This window comes from Carya illinoinensis, chromosome 8 (assembly GCF_018687715.1).
Source record: "Carya illinoinensis cultivar Pawnee chromosome 8, C.illinoinensisPawnee_v1, whole genome shotgun sequence".
NCBI lineage: Eukaryota > Viridiplantae > Streptophyta > Magnoliopsida > Fagales > Juglandaceae > Carya > Carya illinoinensis.
The window spans coordinates 31,944,140-31,963,384 of NC_056759.1; the positions used below are offsets into that span (position 1 = coordinate 31,944,140).

General features: G+C 37.9%; 2 protein-coding genes across 5 annotated transcripts; one reads left to right on the forward strand and one right to left on the reverse strand.

Annotated features, from left to right (window-relative positions):
* The first annotated feature begins 6,835 nt into the window (after window positions 1-6,835).
* On the forward strand, window positions 6,836-9,331 carry LOC122318876 (pentatricopeptide repeat-containing protein At3g49710). The gene has a single exon (XM_043136591.1). The coding sequence runs from the start codon at window positions 6,883-6,885 to the stop codon at window positions 9,046-9,048; it is 2,166 nt and encodes a 721-aa protein (XP_042992525.1). The 5' UTR covers window positions 6,836-6,882; the 3' UTR covers window positions 9,049-9,331.
* Window positions 9,332-11,654: 2,323 nt separating this feature from the next.
* On the reverse strand, window positions 11,655-15,619 carry LOC122318877 (squalene epoxidase 3-like). 4 transcript variants are annotated; one of them, XM_043136596.1, is made up of 8 exons: window positions 15,288-15,619; window positions 14,342-14,453; window positions 13,966-14,140; window positions 13,585-13,753; window positions 13,126-13,344; window positions 12,698-12,973; window positions 12,186-12,464; window positions 11,655-12,018 (listed from the first exon to the last, which is right to left on the reverse strand). In XM_043136596.1, the coding sequence occupies exons 1-8, from the start codon at window positions 15,543-15,545 to the stop codon at window positions 11,881-11,883; spliced, it is 1,626 nt and encodes a 541-aa protein (XP_042992530.1). In that variant the 5' UTR covers window positions 15,546-15,619; the 3' UTR covers window positions 11,655-11,880. The 4 variants fall into 4 exon arrangements, with proteins under 4 accessions (XP_042992530.1, XP_042992528.1, XP_042992529.1 ...); XM_043136594.1 differs by having other exon boundaries at window positions 13,528-13,753; XM_043136595.1 differs by having other exon boundaries at window positions 14,315-14,453.
* Between the last annotated feature and the right edge of the window lie 3,626 nt (window positions 15,620-19,245).

The following is a 19,245-nucleotide window of genomic DNA, read 5'->3' on the forward strand; positions in this document are numbered from 1 at the left end:
TAACTCATGAAGAGATTGTTAACTATCTTTTGACGAAATACAACTAGCTGAACTGCTCATTATTGATAGAAAGTACTTGCAATTTTTAATTATAAGTTTTGTGTAAGTTGGGTTATGGCCATGATGTTCCATGACCCATCATGACTACGATCTCCTGGCCGGGTATATATATAAGGAAATTGTTCTCGAGATTTTACAGGATGTAGCCCTTTTTAATTTGTTAATTATATATATAGCTATGTTCTCACTAGCCTTAGTTGCACACCCTTATTTTGCTCTTTAATCTGTTCCTCATTTCGTACGATCACCAATACTGAAGAAGAATTGTCCTCAACTTTTACATAAAATTCTATACTGTCCTCAACTTTTATATATTGAGATTTCGAACCTCAAAGATCAAGATCTATACTGTCCTCAACTTTTACATAAAATTCTGCATCCCAATTTTGAACTGCAGTACTGAAGAAGAACTTTGCTTTCTTAGGCAGCTCTTCTTGAGCCTCCTCATGACCTTTCTGATATAATTTATTGTTTATAATTAAAAAGTAATACTCAATCTGGTTGAACAAAGTCTACAATTTTTTTTCTTGTCCTTCCTTTAAGGTAGTTCAGCCCCAAGACAACCTACATGGCCCTTTGTTCATGCCACTTGCTTTTCCATTCATGCCACTTTCTCAATACTTCTCACTACAATTCATTACTTTATTATTACTTTTCACCTACTTTTATTATTATTCCTTACTTTTTACCTACTTTTTATTACTATTCATTACTTTATTATTACTTTTCACATACTTTTTACTACTATTCACAACTCTCATCAACACACAAACCCACCCTAAATATATTCTGCAGCCGTCCAGTTTTCTTACACCGCACATGTGATGACCCGCTTTTGCGTGTATTTTCACTGAAGGGTTGTTTTTAATTTAATTAATATATTAGTTTATTTATTTTAAATTAATGTGTTTTAAATTGGTTTTTAATTTATTTGATGTGGTGTTTATTTTATTTAGTCGTTTTACGGTTTTTAAAATTGTTTTCGGCGGATCAGTTTTGGTTTCCGGAGTGAGGACTGGACCTCATTTCTTTTCTTTTCTCTTTTTCTTTTCCCTTTTTCCTTTTTCTTTTTCTTCTTTTCTTCTTTTCTTCTTTTTCTTTCTCTTTTCCTTTCTCTTTTCCTTTCCGGTTTCCCTCTCCCCGTGCGTCCTCCCTCTTTTTCTCATTCCCGTTGCCTTCACTTTGACCGGCCGGTTCTCCGCCGTCCGGCCACCGTTTGGTGCGCCGTCACCACCATTCTCTTTCCCTTCCACCATAGATCATCCCCACCAATTTTCAGAGGCATCGGACCAGCCGTTAGCTTTCGAGAGCCGCCGGAAGTTGCTGCACCTGCTCTGTTTTCACCCCTGTCGCCGGAATCTTCTTCAGCCCAGACTGCCGCCGTCCGGCCACCGTTTGGCTTGCCGCTGGTCTTGTTCGAACCCCCTCCCTCTGGCGCACCTTCCCACCAAATATCTCCCCCATCCAGCCGGCCGTTTGGCCGGAAAAGCTATTTGAAGCCCCACGGTTTTTGGCTCGATCCGCCGCCGTCGCTCCACCTCCGGCCACCATTTCTTCACCACTTCATCACCGACTCCTTGCCGTCCTAACCCACCTATTTCCGGCCTCCAACGACCACCGGAACAGCTCCTACGAGCTTGCTTTCCGATTTGAGTTTTCCGGCCTATTTCCGGCATTTTCGCCGCCACCCACGGCCAACCACCACTTCCAATAGCTTCACAATCATCCCTAGACCATTCCCTATCAATCCTAAGTTCTAGTTTGTCCCCGTTCAAAAGTGGGTAATTTATTACCCACGGACACAGTGTAAAATACACTGTTACGTTGCTTTTCTTCCGCCGTTTGCAACGCCGCAAGCTTTCTAAAAATACCATATAGCGCTGTAAGTATTTTCCAAACCCTATTTTCAGATTTAAATATATATCGTTCATTCAATTTATTTATTGTTGTTGGTTGTTGATTCCGGACTGAGTCCGAAGAGTTTCGGGGGTCGGATGGATGGAGGACGGAGTTGTCTGTTTAATTGATTTATATTGGTTGGTTATTTTATTATGCATTGATATGGCATTTCATGGTGCATGCACATGTGTTTTTGTTTATGGGTGAAAAGCCTGTGTATTGGCGTGAGTGGTTTTACGGGTGCGTGTGTATCATGAGCCCAAACCGGGATGAGTTATTATCTCGGTGGAGCTCCTCTGGTCACTCGGGAGCGGAATAAACTGAGTGATGTCCCCTGAGTTGTCGAGAGAGATGACGGGAGCGGGGCTAGGGGATGCTTGGCTACGAACGCGCCGGGCGCGGAACCGGGCATCGCCCTACTCACCGACTCCGTGGCCCTTCGCTGGCGAGGGCTAGAGGATGCTTGGCTACGCACGCACGGGGCGCGGAACTGGGCATCGCTCGTTAGGTGTCACATGCGTGGTGGTACTCTACGGTGTGACACTGGAGCCAGGGTGTGCGGATGACCCCTAGGGGAGGTCATGGTGCATACGGTTAAAAATTGGATAATGGTTTATGAGGCCAAATGAGACTTTTGGCGTGGGCCAGATGGACTTCTGGCGAGATATTGGGCCAAATGGACTTTTGGCAGCCAAATGTGACTTTTGGCGTGTTTTTCGGAAAGGATGTGTTTTTGAGCCAAAAGGGTTTTTGGCGTGTGTGGAAAACTGGTGTTTTTGGGCTTTGGGCTTTGGGCATGGTTCATGCATCTTGTTTGAGTTTTATGTGTTTTTATCTGGTAGTGTTTGGGTTTTACTTACCTGCGGAACCATTTGTGGTTCCGTAGCTTTTGGTGCAGGTGATGAGGATGAGGAGGAGGAGGCTGAGCCCGAGGATGCGGCTCCGCCGGGTTGCTGATGATATGTTTTATATTTGTTTAAAACTGTATTTGTGGTTTTTGTAATATTTTATTTATGTATGTTTTAAACAGCCTGTATTATGTTAAGAAAAAAATTCTGGTACTTAGTTATATGACTTTCGTTATCCGCTGCGTTTTTCTTGTGCACACTTGTTGCCTTTGCACACACTTGGCACCCGTCGATGGGATGATGACCCGGGTTGTCACCATCCGGACGTCTCGATTTCCTCGTGTTCGGGCGTGGGGAATTGGGGGCGTCACAGCATACCCTCTTCCACATCAATAATTATTAATTGTCAATTTTGTCCTCAAAATTTAAAACGACAGCCCTTCCGTTCTAACTCTCCCATAAGCACTTCATCCCTTTCTGGATAAAAGCAATCTGTAAAACATTTCATTTCGTTCTGAAAATCATCTCAACTCCTGTCTGAAAATTATTTAGAAATCGATGATGTTGATCATTCGTATGAAGCAAATGGAAGGGTAAGTCGTCCATTTTTCCCAGTGAGTCATTGTCCTTCTTTCTCTCACCACCTATGAAACTTAACTGTTTCTCCATCATTATTCAAAAGTTTTTATATTTCTCCATATTTCTCCATAAATCTTCAAAAACTATTTTGCTTCTCCTTTAACCCCTCGAAAACTCAACTGAAAACCTCTTTTTTTTTTTCTTCACATGCCGAAATTAAAGAAACATTGAGTAGAAGCTAGATTGCAGCTCCAATGGTCACAACAACTACCCCAAATTCAAAAAATGAAAATTAGTTGACGCTGCAATTGAATCTGAGAACTCAGGAATTGATTTATACAAAGTGACAACAAATCCAGTAGATCAGGAGCTCAAAACATGAGGTTTTTTTATAGATCTAAAAGTAAAACTAAGAGAAGGGTCTTTTTTTTTTTTTCAAAAAAAAAAAATTCAAGAAACTAAGAGAAGGTTAGTATAAGAGTTGGCCGATGGTTCGTTTTTGTTCTTAGATACCTCACCAACTTACCTATAATTTCTTTACTAATTTCTAAGACGGCCTGCGCACGCTCAACACCATCATCACCACTAACTTCGCAGTGGATAGCAGAAGTTTTTCAATTTTTATTTGAAACCGGATTTTTATTTAAAACTGAACTATGACGTGGTGTAGAAATTAGACCGGTGTGCTGTGTGAACTCTTAAACTGGCTTATGAGCAGCACCTCCCACTCCCAAATAGTGCATCAAATTAAACAAGTTTGCACCCATTCGCGCGCGCGCGCAGAGAGAGAGAGAGAGAGAGAGAGAGAGAGAGAGAGAGAGAGAGAGAGAGAGAGAGAGAGAGAGAGAGAGAGAGAGAGAGAGAGAGAGAGAGAGCTATATTTTAGATACATGATGTCGGACAAAATTTAGATTAATTCTAACTATTAGTTTCAATAGATTAAAAAATATAGAGGAGGCAAGAGATTCATCCAAAATATAGAAGAAAACTCTTAATAATATTGATTAATAGTTAAATTTGAAATTTTTTTTATAAAGCCCACAAGCCAGACTTAAATATTGCAAAATTCTAAATTATGATAATTTTTTCAAAAATAAAAAAAATCTAAATTATTGTATGAGAAATAAATACATAAATAAACAAGAATCCTATAAAAAATTTGGCTACAATAGAAATCAAATCACTTCCAGAATTTGAAATTAAATATTTACTAATAAGGTAAAAATGAATTAAAATATATGATTTGAGGGAAAATAACTAATATTTCCCTTAGTCCAAGGAAGCTATTAAGATTTTCATTCTCTATTTGTATAGATTCATCTTCTTAAGGTAGTACTTCAATGTATTAATCAACGTAAAATTTGGATCTAGATATCCCATATCAATATGGGTTTGCATCATTCTCATCAGGTTGGAGAGAATTCGTCGTTGAATTCTAAACTTTCTTGCATTGATCTTTTGGATGTCCAATTAGACCAATTTTTCTTTCCTTTTATTGTAGCTTCCCAATGATCATAAAAAAACTAAAATTGATTTGATCGAGTCGAAGCAAAATAAAATTGAACATCTTATATTCCAAAATTAAGGTTTTTTCCCATATATCAAATCCAAAAAAAATATTTTGTTTAGGAGAATTTGAAAAAAAATCCGCAACTCCAAGAAAGGCAACATATATAGTTAATTGTCTCAAAAGTTGTTTCATGATTTTCAAATATCAAAACTTCACCAACATTTTATTTTTTCAAATTTTCTATATTTTCAATAAAAATAGTTACCACATCGACTAGGTTATCTTCATCAAATTAAGTATCGTAGATTGGTATAGAGTTTCACCTTATGGAAGAATATTCATATTCAAACTCTTCTTCCTCAGAGTAGTAAATCCACTTAATCTCATGTAATAAATCAGCAAAACCTTCAGTTTGAAGAGTACCAGGAAATTCTGGTAAATCAATTTTGAAACCAAGGTTCCTATGATGCTCCTCCAAACCACGATGCGTTCAGAATAGAGCATGATTGTGATACGAGTTTTCAAAACTGGAATTGGAATTGTGATATTTCATCTCACGATCACCGATATCATGCGCTAATAGACGCTGGGTTAACTTTGCAACTTGTCTCTGTAAATATTCAATCATCATATCCTGAATGCTATGATCGTGGTGCAGGACTTCCTTGTTTCGAACCTGCCCGTGACAACCATGACCACGACCACCAGTCATGAAAACTGGATGAGGCATCACCTCAAAAAAGATATTGAAGCTAATTTAGATTAATTCTTACAGTTAGTTTCAACAAATAAACAAAACAAAGAAGACAAGAGATTCGTCCAAAACACAAAAATCTCTGAATAATATTAATTAATAGTTAAATTCAATTTTTTCTTAAATAGTTGCAAAATTCGAAATTATGATATTTTTTCAAAAATAAAAAAATCTAAATTATTGTATGAGAAATAAATACATAAATAAACAAAAAATCTTACTAAGAATTTGCGGCTTAAATCGAAATTAAAATCACTTCCTAAACTTGAAACCAAATATTTACTAATAAAGTAAAAATGAATATAAATATATGGTTCGAGGGAAAATAACTAATATTACCTTTAGTCCAATAAAGATATTAAACTTTTCTTTCCATATTTGTACATATTCATCTTCTTAAGGTAGTACTTCAATATAATCAACGTAGAATTTGGACCTAGATACCCCATATTAATTTAGGTTTGCATCAATATGCAATCCAAAAAATGCTTCTAATTCCTAGTTTGATCACAACATAATGGATACGTAGGAGTCCCATTTTATTTGGGTAAGAGAAAATCTTTTACTATTAAACCAACATATCATCGATTCATTTATACTAAGTTTGCATTTATAATTTGCACAAGAATATAATTTGACCCTTTAAAAACTAATTTTGATGGGATAAAACTAAAAGAAATAAAACAAAAATTTCTAATATAGAGTGCTCCAAAATCAAACCCATAGCCATCAATTCCACTTCGTTCGTAAGATTTTGTCAAGCTTGTTGAATGAAATCCATCTTTGTTGCTCAAACCACATAAAAAAAGTGCTAATTAAATTTACAAAAAAAAAAAAAAAAAAAAAAAAAAAAAAAAAAAAAAAAAAAAAAAAAAAACTCATAAAAGTAAAATTTACAAACTACCATGACTTCTTATAATAAATCAGGATTATATAAATTTTTTAGTTTTTATTGATATAGAAGATCTGACTATTAGTAGACCAAACATTTCTTAAAAAAAAAAAAAAATTTATGAACTCCAAACAAATATATAAAACCCAAAAAAGATTCATAGGCTTGTTGGAGGTTTTAATTTTTTTTTTTAATAATTTAATTTTATTATTTTTTATTTTTCACGAATGATAATTTGGATGAAACCCAAATAAAAGATAGTGAAACCGCGGTTGCTTGTATTTAAACATGACCGTGCCTTTGCCTCAACTGGTAAAGACAGTTGTAGATAAGGCATTAGATGAACCAAATCTCACGGTCATGGTCCCTCCAAACCTTTCGTCACCTTTTGAAAACATGCATAGCCCAGAAAGACCTCCTCACTGGCAAGTCCCTCCACGCCCTCTACGTCAAGTCCCTCGTCCCTCCCTCCACCTACCTCTCCAACCACTTCATCCTTCTCTACTCGAAATCTGGTCGCCTCTCCGCCGCCCGCCACGCCTTCGACTGCACCCCAGACCCCAATGTTTTCTCATTCAATGCCATCATTGGAGCCTATGCGAAAGAATCCAAGACTGATGTTGCCCACCAGTTGTTCGATCAAATCCCCCAACCGGACCTTGTCTCTTATAACACTCTCATTTCTGCCTATGCCGATCGCGGTGATAGTGAATCCGCCTTAGATGTGTTTGCGGGGATGAGAGAGACGGGCCTTGACATGGATGGCTTCACTTTGTCTGGGGCGATCACGGCCTGTTGTGATGACATTGGCATGATTAGGCAATTGCACTCTTTGGCGGTGTCCGGTGGGTTTGATTCTTATGTTTCGGTTAACAATGCGCTTGTAACGTTTTATAGTAAAAAGGGGTTTCTGGAGGAGGCGAAGCAGGTGTTTTATGGGATGGCAGAGATTAGAGATGAGGTGTCTTGGAATTCAATGATTGTGGCTTATGGCCAGCATAGGGAAGGATTAAAAGCGCTGGGATTGTTTCAGGAAATGGAACGAAGGGGATTTGATGTTGATATGTTCACTTTGGCGAGTGTTTTGACTGCATTTACGTGTGTGGAGGATTTGTTGGGTGGGCTTCAGTTTCATGCTAAGTTGATAAAAACTGGGTTTCACCAGAATTCTCATGTGGGTAGTGGTTTGATTGATCTATATTCCAAATGCAGGGGTGGTATGTCACATTGTGGCAAAGTATTTGAAGAGATTCCTGGCCCAGATTTGGTTCTATGGAACACAATGATTTCAGGATTTTCACAGAATGAGAATTTCTCTGAAGATGCTCTTGACTGCTTCCGTCAGATGCAGCGTGTCGGTTACCGCCCTGATGATTGTAGTTTCGTCTGTGTCATTAGTGCATGCTCCAATTTGTCATCTCCCTCTCAAGGAAAACAGATTCATGCGCTGGCAATTAAATCTGAGATTCCTTCAAATCGAATTTCAGTGAATAATGCCTTGATTGCAATGTACTCAAAATGTGGGAATCTTCAAGATGCAAGGAGGCTATTTGATAGGATGCTGGATCGTAATACTGTCTCTTTGAATTCAATGATTGCTGGTTATGCTCAACATGGTATTGGAACAGAATCATTACATCTTTTTCAACAAATGTTGGAGACAGATATTGTGCCTACTAACATAACCTTCATCTCTGTCCTTTCTGCATGTGCACATACCGGGAAAGTTGAGGAGGGTCAGAGTTATTTCAATATGATGAAGGAGAAGTTCGGAATTGAACCAGAAGCAGAGCATTATTCATGCATGATAGATCTTTTGGGTCGTGCTGGAAAATTGAGTGAAGCTGAAAGTCTGATTGAGACAATGCCATTTAGCCCTGGCTCCATTGGCTGGGCTGCATTACTCGGTGCCTGTAGAACGCATGGAAACATGGAGCTAGCTGTAAAGTCTGGCAATCACTTTCTTCAGTTGGAACCTTCAAATGCTGCTCCATATGTCATGCTTGCCAATATTTATGCCAGTGCTGGCAAATGGGAAGAGGTGGCAACAATTCGAAAGCTTATGCGAGATAGAGGTGTGAAGAAGAAACCAGGTTGTAGTTGGATAGAGGTGAATAAGAGGATACATGTGTTTGTGGCTGAAGATAGTTCACACCCAATGATAAAGGAAATTCATGAATACTTAGAGGAGATGTCGTGCAAGATGAAGCGAGCTGGTTATGTGCCAGATGTGAGATGGGCTTTGGTAAAAAATGATGAAACGGTGCAGGGAGAGAAGGAGATTAGGTTAGGGCATCACAGTGAGAAGCTAGCAGTTGCATTTGGGCTGATCTCTACCAAAGATGGAGCTCCAATACTTGTGGTGAAGAACCTAAGGATTTGTGGGGATTGCCACAATGCAATTAAAGTAATCTCTGCCATTTCCGGTAGGGAAATTACTGTCAGAGATTCTCATAGATTTCACTGCTTTAAGGAAGGACGATGCTCTTGTGGGGATTATTGGTAGTAATAGATTTTTTTGGTTAGAATGAAGGAACCGAACTTTGCTTTTACAACAGAGGAACAGGCACCCCCATGCTGTATCGGGCCCCATAGAAGACATAATATCAGTGACTTGTGAATCAAGGTTATCTACTAACCAACCCATGGTGCTGCTCAGACTCACCGACCAAAATACAAAAATTCACCAAAATTGTTAAGCTGTCTCTTGAGATTTTGAGTTGATCAACATTATTTTCACTCTTGAACCGACGAAAATATAGAATTTCCATTCTTTCTTTGAGTTTACCTACTGCAGACCACAAGTTATAACCAGTAGAAATTGTTCTGTTACACATGTTTGCATGTGTCTTGTATCATGTGCGCGCATTTATACCATATTCCCTAAAAATAAGGGCTAAATAAATGGTTGGTGTTATGTTGTGGGAGTGAATTACGGACTCTTAGAAACAATTGTGCACAGGCGTCAGGCAAAATCCACAGCCAAGACGATGGCCTAGAGATACACTTGCAACGGAGCAAAGCGCTAGTAAAGCCAAATGTAAGTATTTAATAAAACTTACAGAGAAACAAATTATAATATTAATTTGCATCACTCAAATTAACAGATATTGACTGCCTGAATGACACACCATAAATGGATATAATCAACATCTATGACACCGAATTGAATGACCCACAGACGGTACAATCTATAAGCATCATCCATTTCTTTTGTAGGATTTTTGCAGGAGAATTCGCCAACAATGGTAAATGAAACAGAGCTTACAGATAGAAACAGTATAGGTTATACTTTTTTCAATTAAATGAATAAAATATTGATTATACAATGTTTGGAACAAAGTTATAGAACATCAGGTAATGTCGTTAACATCTGTTGTACAAAAGCTAATCACCCACCGAGACCATAGAAAACATTTTATATGAGAATCAGATGAAGAAATTTATAGATCTAAGTCATCTTATTAAATCGGTTCAATAGAGAGTGGTTTGTTCTAAACTTATAAACATGCATATGACCTTATCCACAAGCAATTTAGGATTTATTCCTCCAAACTTAGGGCCCCCACCAATGGGAAGCTTCCACCACGTCGTGTGGAGCTTACTTGCCTCCTTGACATGACTAGTTTTATATAAAGCAAGAAGTCCACAATACAAGGATTGTAAACCTTGGCGATTCCAAAGTAGTGTGGACGAAACAGTTTTCATAGTTATATACTCACTGAAACTTGTAATCCAGCCACTGCCCTCCTAATGATTCTAATTCAAGGAATCGTGAAATTGAAAACCACCACCCCCCCCCCCCCCCCCCCCCCCCCCCCCCCCCCCTCTCTCCAAAACAAAAAAGGCCGGTAAAATCAAAATCAAATATATGTTGTCAAGTAACAACTGTACTGATTCACTTGCTTTTCCTTACTATGCAACAGTGGAGGAAACAGCACTCATTACAAACTAACAAAATTAAAAAATCATTGGGTAAATCACTCATCACTCATTACAAATATATGTTATCATATACGTTCTTTTAGTTTTACACCAACATTAAGCAAAACGCTTGCCTTACCATATATTCAGCTCGCAAATTTAGAAAGATCTAAAATTCAGAACTTCAATTACTTTTCCTCCCCACCATCTATCCAAGCAAACAAAAACAAAACAAGCATAAAGAATAAAGATGGTCCATAATCAACGGAGCCATAGAACCAGTATTAGATTTAGAATCAAATACAACCGTACTAGGAGTTGAGCCCGCCAGATTCAATGACATCAAATGAAAAAACGAAAAACGAGACAGAATGAGACGGAAACCAGGGAGACGATGCTTATAATTTGTTGGTTCTGTTCACCAATTTTACTTCGGTTTGCTGAAAAGGAGTTTGAATAGGGGTGCTTTACCTCAGATGAGTAAATGGCAAGACCGCATTGATGATTCGGATCTTAATCTGTTTGTTTCACCTGTGTGTCGTGTGTTTTAGCTCGAGACGAAGTTCTCTCCAAGTAGAAAAATTGTTAATTATTGTCGGGAACGAGAGTCAGTTTGTGCGGGATAAAACGCCTTCACATTCCTCGTGTTGCAGGGTCATCAGGCCCGGTGACCAGTGTTCGAAACACATCGTTAACGTTATCTATCATTTTTGTTGTTCCGGAGGAAGGAAAGCAGGGACAAAGGACAAGTCAACCACTACTTGTGCAGACAATGTGGTCATCATGAGCCGCACAGAACAAGACATATGAATGGCTTCCCCAAACCGAAGCTGGTATAATTTTCTTCTTATCTCTGCTTGTGGCTGTTCTTTGGCCAACTTGGATTTTGGCTTGCATCAGGTGCACGAAGGTTCTACATAGTTGTCAAGCTACAATCGCATTCACCTCAGAATCACCGGGAACATAATTCACACAAACACTCTGAAATCCATGGCCTAATTGGGTAGTCCCATACTTATTAGTGAGGCTCAGTAGCAACACTTCAAGATAATCCAGGAGCTGCTTCACAGTCCTCACACACATAGTAAACCCCATAACATATTTATCCAGATTCTCTGGCCAAAATTGCTTTGTTTGTTTTTTTTTTTTTTTTTTTTTTTTTTTTGGATTTTCTTCATACAAATTAGATTTTCTACAAGTTAAAGAGAAAATGCATAACAGAATGATTGTTTATATAGTTACTGCAGTTTATAGCGGTCTCAATGTATAAGTATTATGCCACATGCTCTCTAGTGGAAGTAACAAGATACATTAAATTCCATCAATTCCCCCTACCCACCCACCTTTTGTTTGTATACATATATTTGCTTGCTTTTGATGACTCTGGTTTTACTGGACTGCAACAAAGCATCAGCTACTTGATCTCTGCCACATCCTTTTGGATGTCTTGCATGACAGGAGGAGCTCTATAGTATGCTGAAACGGTGGCAGGGAAGAACATCTGTCTCACTCCTTCTGCCTTGATAATGGGAAATATTATACTGGATGCACTCTGAAGGTAGAAAAATTGTTCAATAGGCGTTGTAGGGGATATTTATTTATACAGATGGGGTTATTAATTGATGCCTATAGATGTAAATACAAAATGTAAAACGGATAGAATAACTATTTGGACTTGGCATTCTATGAAAAAAAAAAAAAAATATGTGGAATACGCACCGAAATCAACCTAGCTCCAATCCACAAGCCTTTGGGTGAAGGAAACGGTAGTAGCAGACGACCAGCACCATATATAGCAACCGCAAAGAAATGGAGAACTAAATTCAATGGACGTGCGTTTAGACCAGAGAGTAAAGCTAACAGTCCTTTTGAAAATATGCCTCCAAGGCTTAAATAGTCAAAACATGCTTGGCGCATCTCCTTCCTTGCTTGATCAGGAGAAGAAGAAAACACCTTGTAGAAGACATCAGCCAGAGTATTTATTGTAGATGCCACTGGCTATAATAACAAACCATATCAAACAACAACGTTAGTGTGGATTGACATCCCTTGGACATTAAATAGTTCCTTGACTTTTACCCCAAAAAAAAAGGTTCCTTGAATTTTCAAACATCATCATATAACAAAGCAATTCGGCAGCAACGGAAAGAACACTTTGCCATCCAATTCTACTAGCACCACATGAATAAGCAATACAAGTCAGCAATACGCTTTTTGTTCTAGAGAGTTACCTTTCGCAAGGTGTAAAAGGATTCGAGATACTTGGACAATGAAGATGCATCATTCAGGTCATGCAGTGGCTTAAGAAGATCTCGGAGTATGACAATATCAGAAAGTGCCACAGTCATCCCACCACCAGTTAGAGGATGCCGCATGTTCAAAGCATCACCCATTAGAAGGGCTCCGGGAGTACGAAGTGGATCTGCTGGCATGCTCCTATTTGGCATGGTTCTAATATTTCCTTTATCAACTGCAGATATGAAGGCCTCCTTAAACTCAGCTGGAATCTGTAATTGAAATTCTCTAGATTAATCCAAGGGGCAGGAACAGATGTTCTTGTTGAAGCCAACACATACTGAATACAGTACAAGTAGTACTGCCATTGGAATTGAGTCGTGGACTTCATAATCAAAGATCATTTACACAAAAAAATAGATACCTGTGGACCCACCACCGTTTTCAAATAGTTGGCCATTTCGCCATTATCAACAGAAGGTAATTTCTGACCAGGTACATCAACCAAACAGCGAACCTCAGTACTACTGATTGGATAAAACAAGATGAGTGAAGGATCGGCGACAATGACATTTGCATGATTTGCAAATGAAAGTTCAGAGTTCTGCATGATTAAACCCACAAAACAAGATGGCACGTCTACCTGTTGAAATATATTAGTTTTCCACAAGTCAGCCCCAATATAGAATGGAGCAAGAATGCATATGCCCAACCACAAAAAAGTAGACGTGTATGCAAAAAAACAAATTAATTTCTCTAGATCCTGGATTATGATAATATATATTATAACCGTCCAAATATGACCAGTGAGAAATTCCCAACTCAACTCTAACTGCACCAGGCAAACTGAAACTATTAGATAGTTCCAAGATGGTAACTTCACCGTAGGGTTACAAAGAGAGCGGCGCAGATTTGAGAAGCAACCATCACACACAATTGTAAGAGGAGCATAAGCTTTATGTTCTTGGCCATCCTTTGTTTTGTACTGAACGCCCTTAATGGTCCCATTTCCTTCAAGCAGGGATGTAACTGTACCTTGCTGCAATTGCACACTGAACATGGACATAACCATGTGCTTAGTACGGTGAACTATGTGCTTAGTACGGTGCAAACCTTGAAGACCAAATTCAAGAAAAATGGAATGTGCACCAAGAGTCCAGGACAAAGCAATATTTTAACAAGCTACAGTGTAGGAGATTCATAGAGCAAGGATAACATAAAACTTCACTGCGCTAAGTTGAAAATAAGCAGCAAGAAATAATACTTGGGAAGAGTGGCAGCTTTTTCTCTCATTCTTTGTATAAAGCGCCCGTTGTGGAAGCTCCTTCCAGCCACATTTGAATGAAACTTTTCCAAAGGATAAGGCAGTCTAACATGTTCCCCATCCTTGAAGAAAATGTATCCAACCAACCACTGAGCATCAATTTCCTCAACGCAATCTGATATCCAATCACAATTGTGTCACCAATACACAACCCAAAACCAATACTAAGTAATCATTATACCAACGCCAACAAATTCTCCTAAATTCTCCTTGGAACAAGAGTCAGTTCACAATCATGTTTGCAATCATCCTTAAAAAAGTTTTATTGTACTTGGATACAGAAAATTACCATAACGATGTGAACTTCCAAGCATACCTTCAAGGCCCAATTCGACTAGTTTTAGGTATCCCCCAGGCAGCAGAAGTTCACCGACAATTCGATCTGGCTCTGTCAAGTCTCTTTCAATCACATGAACCCGTCTTCCGTCCTGCAATTAGTGGCAAAAAAAATTTAGATTCTACTTGTTAGAGGAAATAAATCAACAATTTCAAGGTAAGTGGTCGTTGATGGGTGATATTGCAGGTAAAGTACGCAACTTTAAACACAAGAACTTCGTAACACGGTTTACATCTATTATATCTAGTAAGTCACGGGAAATCATTAATAATTAGATGCCGCTACATGCGATAAAACTTCAATACTGGTAAATCTTAAACCACTTGTGAGGTGGCTGTCACTTTCCTTGGAACACTGTGCATTCTGTCACGCTTCCAATTCCTATTGATTAAACTATCTAATACAATTTTCTATTATTATTGCACTTTCGTAATTTACTTCCACACAAATTCACCGACCCAGATTCCCCAATAAAATAAACAGAAATGATTTGTGCAGTCGGGAAATGCAGTCGGCGTGCAGTCGGCTGTAAAAAAAAAATTAATACGGGACTTACATGAAAAAAAAAAATTATTTTTATAACTTTTTATAATTCATGTAAGTCCCTCTGAATATAAAATAATTTTTTTATAATTTTTTTTTATTCATTCCGTACAGCCGACTGCACGTCGACTGTATTTCCCGACTGTATGTAGCAAAGCCCATAAGTATGCGAAAACTAATTTATAAAAATTATTTTCAAGCCTTGCTGCCAGATTCCTGAATTTGATCAGTGCCTATATATATGCTATCCAGAATTCTCTGGTTTCATAGTACCGGAAATTTCAAAAGACCCACCAATTTTCATACCAATGCAAAAAGAATTCAAGTCGAGAATTTTCAAATTTTAGAAGTTCTTTATTGTCTTGAGAAAAAAAACAATTACCTTGCCGAGGGTGTAAGCGAGGGCGGCACCCGCTACACCGGCGCCGACGATGATAACGTCAGTGCCGGAGCCCTCCAATGGGCGAGATTCTCCATCGCTAAAGCTCTGTTTCGCGCATACTTCTGGAAAACTCTTCCTCTTGAGCTGTTTCTTGTTGGCACTGCTACAATTCCTACGACGGAGAGAGTAGAGAAGAACGAAACCGAACAGGGAGGCAAAGAAGCCCCCCCAGAGCATGTGCTGGTCGATAGCCATCATTATCTTCAGCGGGATGAAACAATGAGACCCAGATAAAGAAAAAGAGGAAGAACAAATGGGTTGGGTCAGAAAAGTTACGGATAACTGGCTTGTGGCAGCCAAGCTTTCGTAGCGACGTTGCTTTTTTATCTTCGACGTCGACTGTTCCCATGCAGAATTTGCCAGTGTTGGATTATTCACCCCCTAAGAGACTGTTCCTATCATTGTGAAGCAGAATTCGTCGGTGTTGGATTGTTTATCCACTATAAGAGCGTCTCATTGGCTTGCCAAATTTATCTTTAAAATTTAGTTTAATATTACTTTATTATATTTATCTATTTTATAGTAAACAATTTATTATCTATATAATAAAATATTATTAAATTAATAATTTTTTATTTAATTTATCTGTATCACATTTTATATTCTAATTAAAAATATTAACTACCAATTTAATATTAAAAATAATTATATTCTAATTAAATTAATATAAAAATCATATTATCAAAAGTCATTTAATGCTAATAACCAAAATTTGAGATTAAACTCATCTAAAATTATATCTAAATTTCTTAATTACTAACCAAATATCTAGCAACATATTTAATCCAATGTAGTGAATCCAATGAGAATTTAATATTTTAATATTTAATAAATAAACTCTAGTCCTCTATCTTTAACCAACCACTATAGCAGAAATTTAAATTATTTTAGATATGTCCAATTCAATGTAGGATGTTTTTGACATAGATTATACAAATTTTGGTCAGCCTTCTCATTTGGCCAAGTCAATGAGGATGCTCTAAGAGACTGTTCCCACTAAGAGGAAACATTAGGTGGATTTAGACCATCGTGAGACAGGTTAGTTTTACCCTACTAATGACAGTCTCACAATAGTGATTCAACCTAAAATGAGGGGAACTGTTGATTCGCATAATTGGTCATCGCGTTTGGTTGAAAAGTCAATGGCGTGAAGTTACCATGCACTAGATTATGACTGAATGCCTTTAAGTCAGAATTTGGGCCAGAAGTGACACATGCACCTGTCGCCCGATTTCCGACTTGCAGTAGGGGCCTTAGAGCTCTCTAAATGGAATAGGGAAAAAAATGGTTCCATTTTGCTGTTATAGACGAAAAAACTGGTTGCAATGGATTAGGCAAAGTGACACTGACTGAGTTTTAGCACCAGTATTTCTAAAAGTAAAGTCATATTTGGTGTAAATTGTAGATAGAACAAATATTAAATTTATTGTTTTTTGGTAACACTATCTCTCTTCTCTCGAAATTTTCTCATAAAACTGCCATAAGTTTCTTTCCCTCTATATTTTTTCCCACTGACCGGTGCAAAACTGCAAGTGCACAGTATCGTAGTTTTATAGTAAAGTAATAAGAAGAGTATCGTCCTCAGGGATTGGTACCTTACTCTTGCCAAATACCAAAATTATGCTAATCTCAATTTTATCTAGAGGAATCACTAAGGTTTTTGTAGTAGCAAATAAAACTAGATCAACTCAAGAGAAATAAGCAAAGAAAGTAAAACTGATGTTTGAAGATCAAATTCAATGGGGAAGAAACCTTCTAGGAAATCGATTTCACCATAATTCTTCACTATGCTTTTCTCATCCAGCTAATTTAACTTAAACCTCTTTTGTCTATTAGCAAATCTCTAATTCATCCAAAAGCCTCTTTCGATAGTCAATTGGAAGTGATTCTAGTTTATCAATTCACACAAGAGTATGCAAATTAAATAATCAAGAATGCAATAAGACCAATGATTTAATTACTACACAGGTTCATACAAGTCTTTCGATCTCTATACTTACCTATGCTGAAATATCCAAGATCTACCCTATGATTCCCTCTTTCGATAGCAAATCACAAGATTAATAATCATCTAATCAATGGCCAGTTAATTAGAAGCATTAAACTCAGAATAAATCAGATAAACAAATAGAGAATTGCATTAAATTAACATGGACAAACAAGCATAGTTCGGAATTAGGTTACATCGTTTTCCTAGAAAGAAGAAAATTTAGCTCATGCTAGAATTGGAATTCAACATAAACGAATTCACCATAATTGTTCTGAGAAGATGGGAAGAAGAAAATAAACACTGAAAAATCCTCCTTGCAGCCTCAACTGGTCGTCAAAAGCTCAAGAGAACGATCCAACGCCTTTCTACCGTCCGTGCTCGTGTAAGAATCCAACGTACGTGCAATAAATTGGAATTCCGTCTCCAAAACAAATGATTTGAATCCCTCTAGCTATGTTTTTCTCTCCCAAAGAGTGTTCTCCAGTCAAAAACCGCGGCTCTAGAGTGAAGAATGGCCTTTTATATGGTCCCACGGCGGAAAACCTAAAATCTGTCAAAATACGATGTTCGCTCGAGCGGGGTGTCGAGCGCGCGTCGAGCGTTCGACTCTGCCTGATTTCGCTCGAGCGTCCTATCGAGCGCACATCGAGCGTTCGACTCTGCCTGATTTCGCTCGAGCGGCCAATGTCTCCGCTCGAGCGATCTTCATTTTTCAGCAACCTGCTCGAGCTCCCTGTCGAGCGGCAGTCGAGCGTTTGAATCTGCCTGAATTCGCTCGAGCGGCCAAAAGCCTCCGCTCGAGCGAACTTGTAAAATCTGCAATATGAAATTTTGCAAGCTATCAAATACCCCCAAACTTACAACTTTGTTTGTCCTCAAACAAAAAGAAAAACAAATGATAGTTTAGGCAATATCAACTCGACCCCAAAGAGAAGTATCATCATTCACCAAGCTTTTATGAATTTAGATTTCACCTCTAGTATCTTACTCTTTTAACATCAAAGATAGCAAGAAAATCAATCAAAAATTTTGCAATTTGTCAAGCAAGAGTTAGGCGTTTACTTCAACCTAAAGCTAAGACCTTGAGTGTGTGTGTGATATAGTCAATTTAACCTCAAACCACCTGCAAACTCAGATAAAAGTAGAACAACCAAAATCAGAAGAATTCTCTTAAAACTTAACCCCATAAGTCCAATTTTCAGAAATCCTCTCCACTAATGTAGTCAACACCAAAATCAAAGATCAAAAGGTCTTTATTAAGGTTGTAATGATAGGCCACAGGGTGAGGGTTAAGAAAGAACTGGATATGGGAAATTAAATCAAACTGGGAAAATACTTAGTGAAAAGAACATTAAAAGAGAAACTCACATGATTCAAATCATAGCTCTTTCTTGGCAATATGCTCATACTTGTGGCATTAAAATTGCTGTAATCACTGATGTAATACCAACACTTCCCTTAACAAAATTTGAGGTAATTCACATTCCGCTTGGCGACTTCTTTTTCTTTTCTTTTCTTTTCTTTTTCTTTTTCCTCCTCTTCTCTTTTTTTTTTTTTTTTTTTTTTCAATCACTTCCTTTCTTCTTCTTCTTTTTCTTTGATCAAATAGAGCAAACATAATACGTTTCATCATGTAACCAATTTTCTCTTTTAAATGTAACTCTCCACCAAAGTATTTTCTCAAACTATCAACGGTAGATTCATTGTTTTTCAGGCTTAGAACGGGCATGGTTTATGTAGTTTAAAGAATCAATAAAGGCTCATGAAGGCTCAAGGGGGTTGACTATGGAAACACACCATGTAATGATGGCATGACATTTAGGACGGCTGGGAAAGCTTTTTGGTTATGCCAAAGAAATGCCTAGATCATTTCTCTAATATTTGGTCTCAACTAGGATTTCGCCTCAA

Coding starts and splice junctions, on each gene's coding strand:
- LOC122318876 (XM_043136591.1), top strand. CDS start 6,883: ATGAACCAAATCTCACGGTCATGGTCCCTCCAAACCTTTCGTCACCTT.
- LOC122318877 (XM_043136593.1), bottom strand. CDS start 15,545: ATGATGGCTATCGACCAGCACATGCTCTGGGGGGGCTTCTTTGCCTCC. Junction 14,141..14,314: donor TGGAAGTTCACATCGTTATG/GTAATTTTCTGT, acceptor ATTGGATATCAG/ATTGCGTTGAGGAAATTGAT. Junction 13,754..13,965: donor AAAGCTGCCACTCTTCCCAA/GTATTATTTCTT, acceptor GTCCATGTTCAG/TGTGCAATTGCAGCAAGGTA.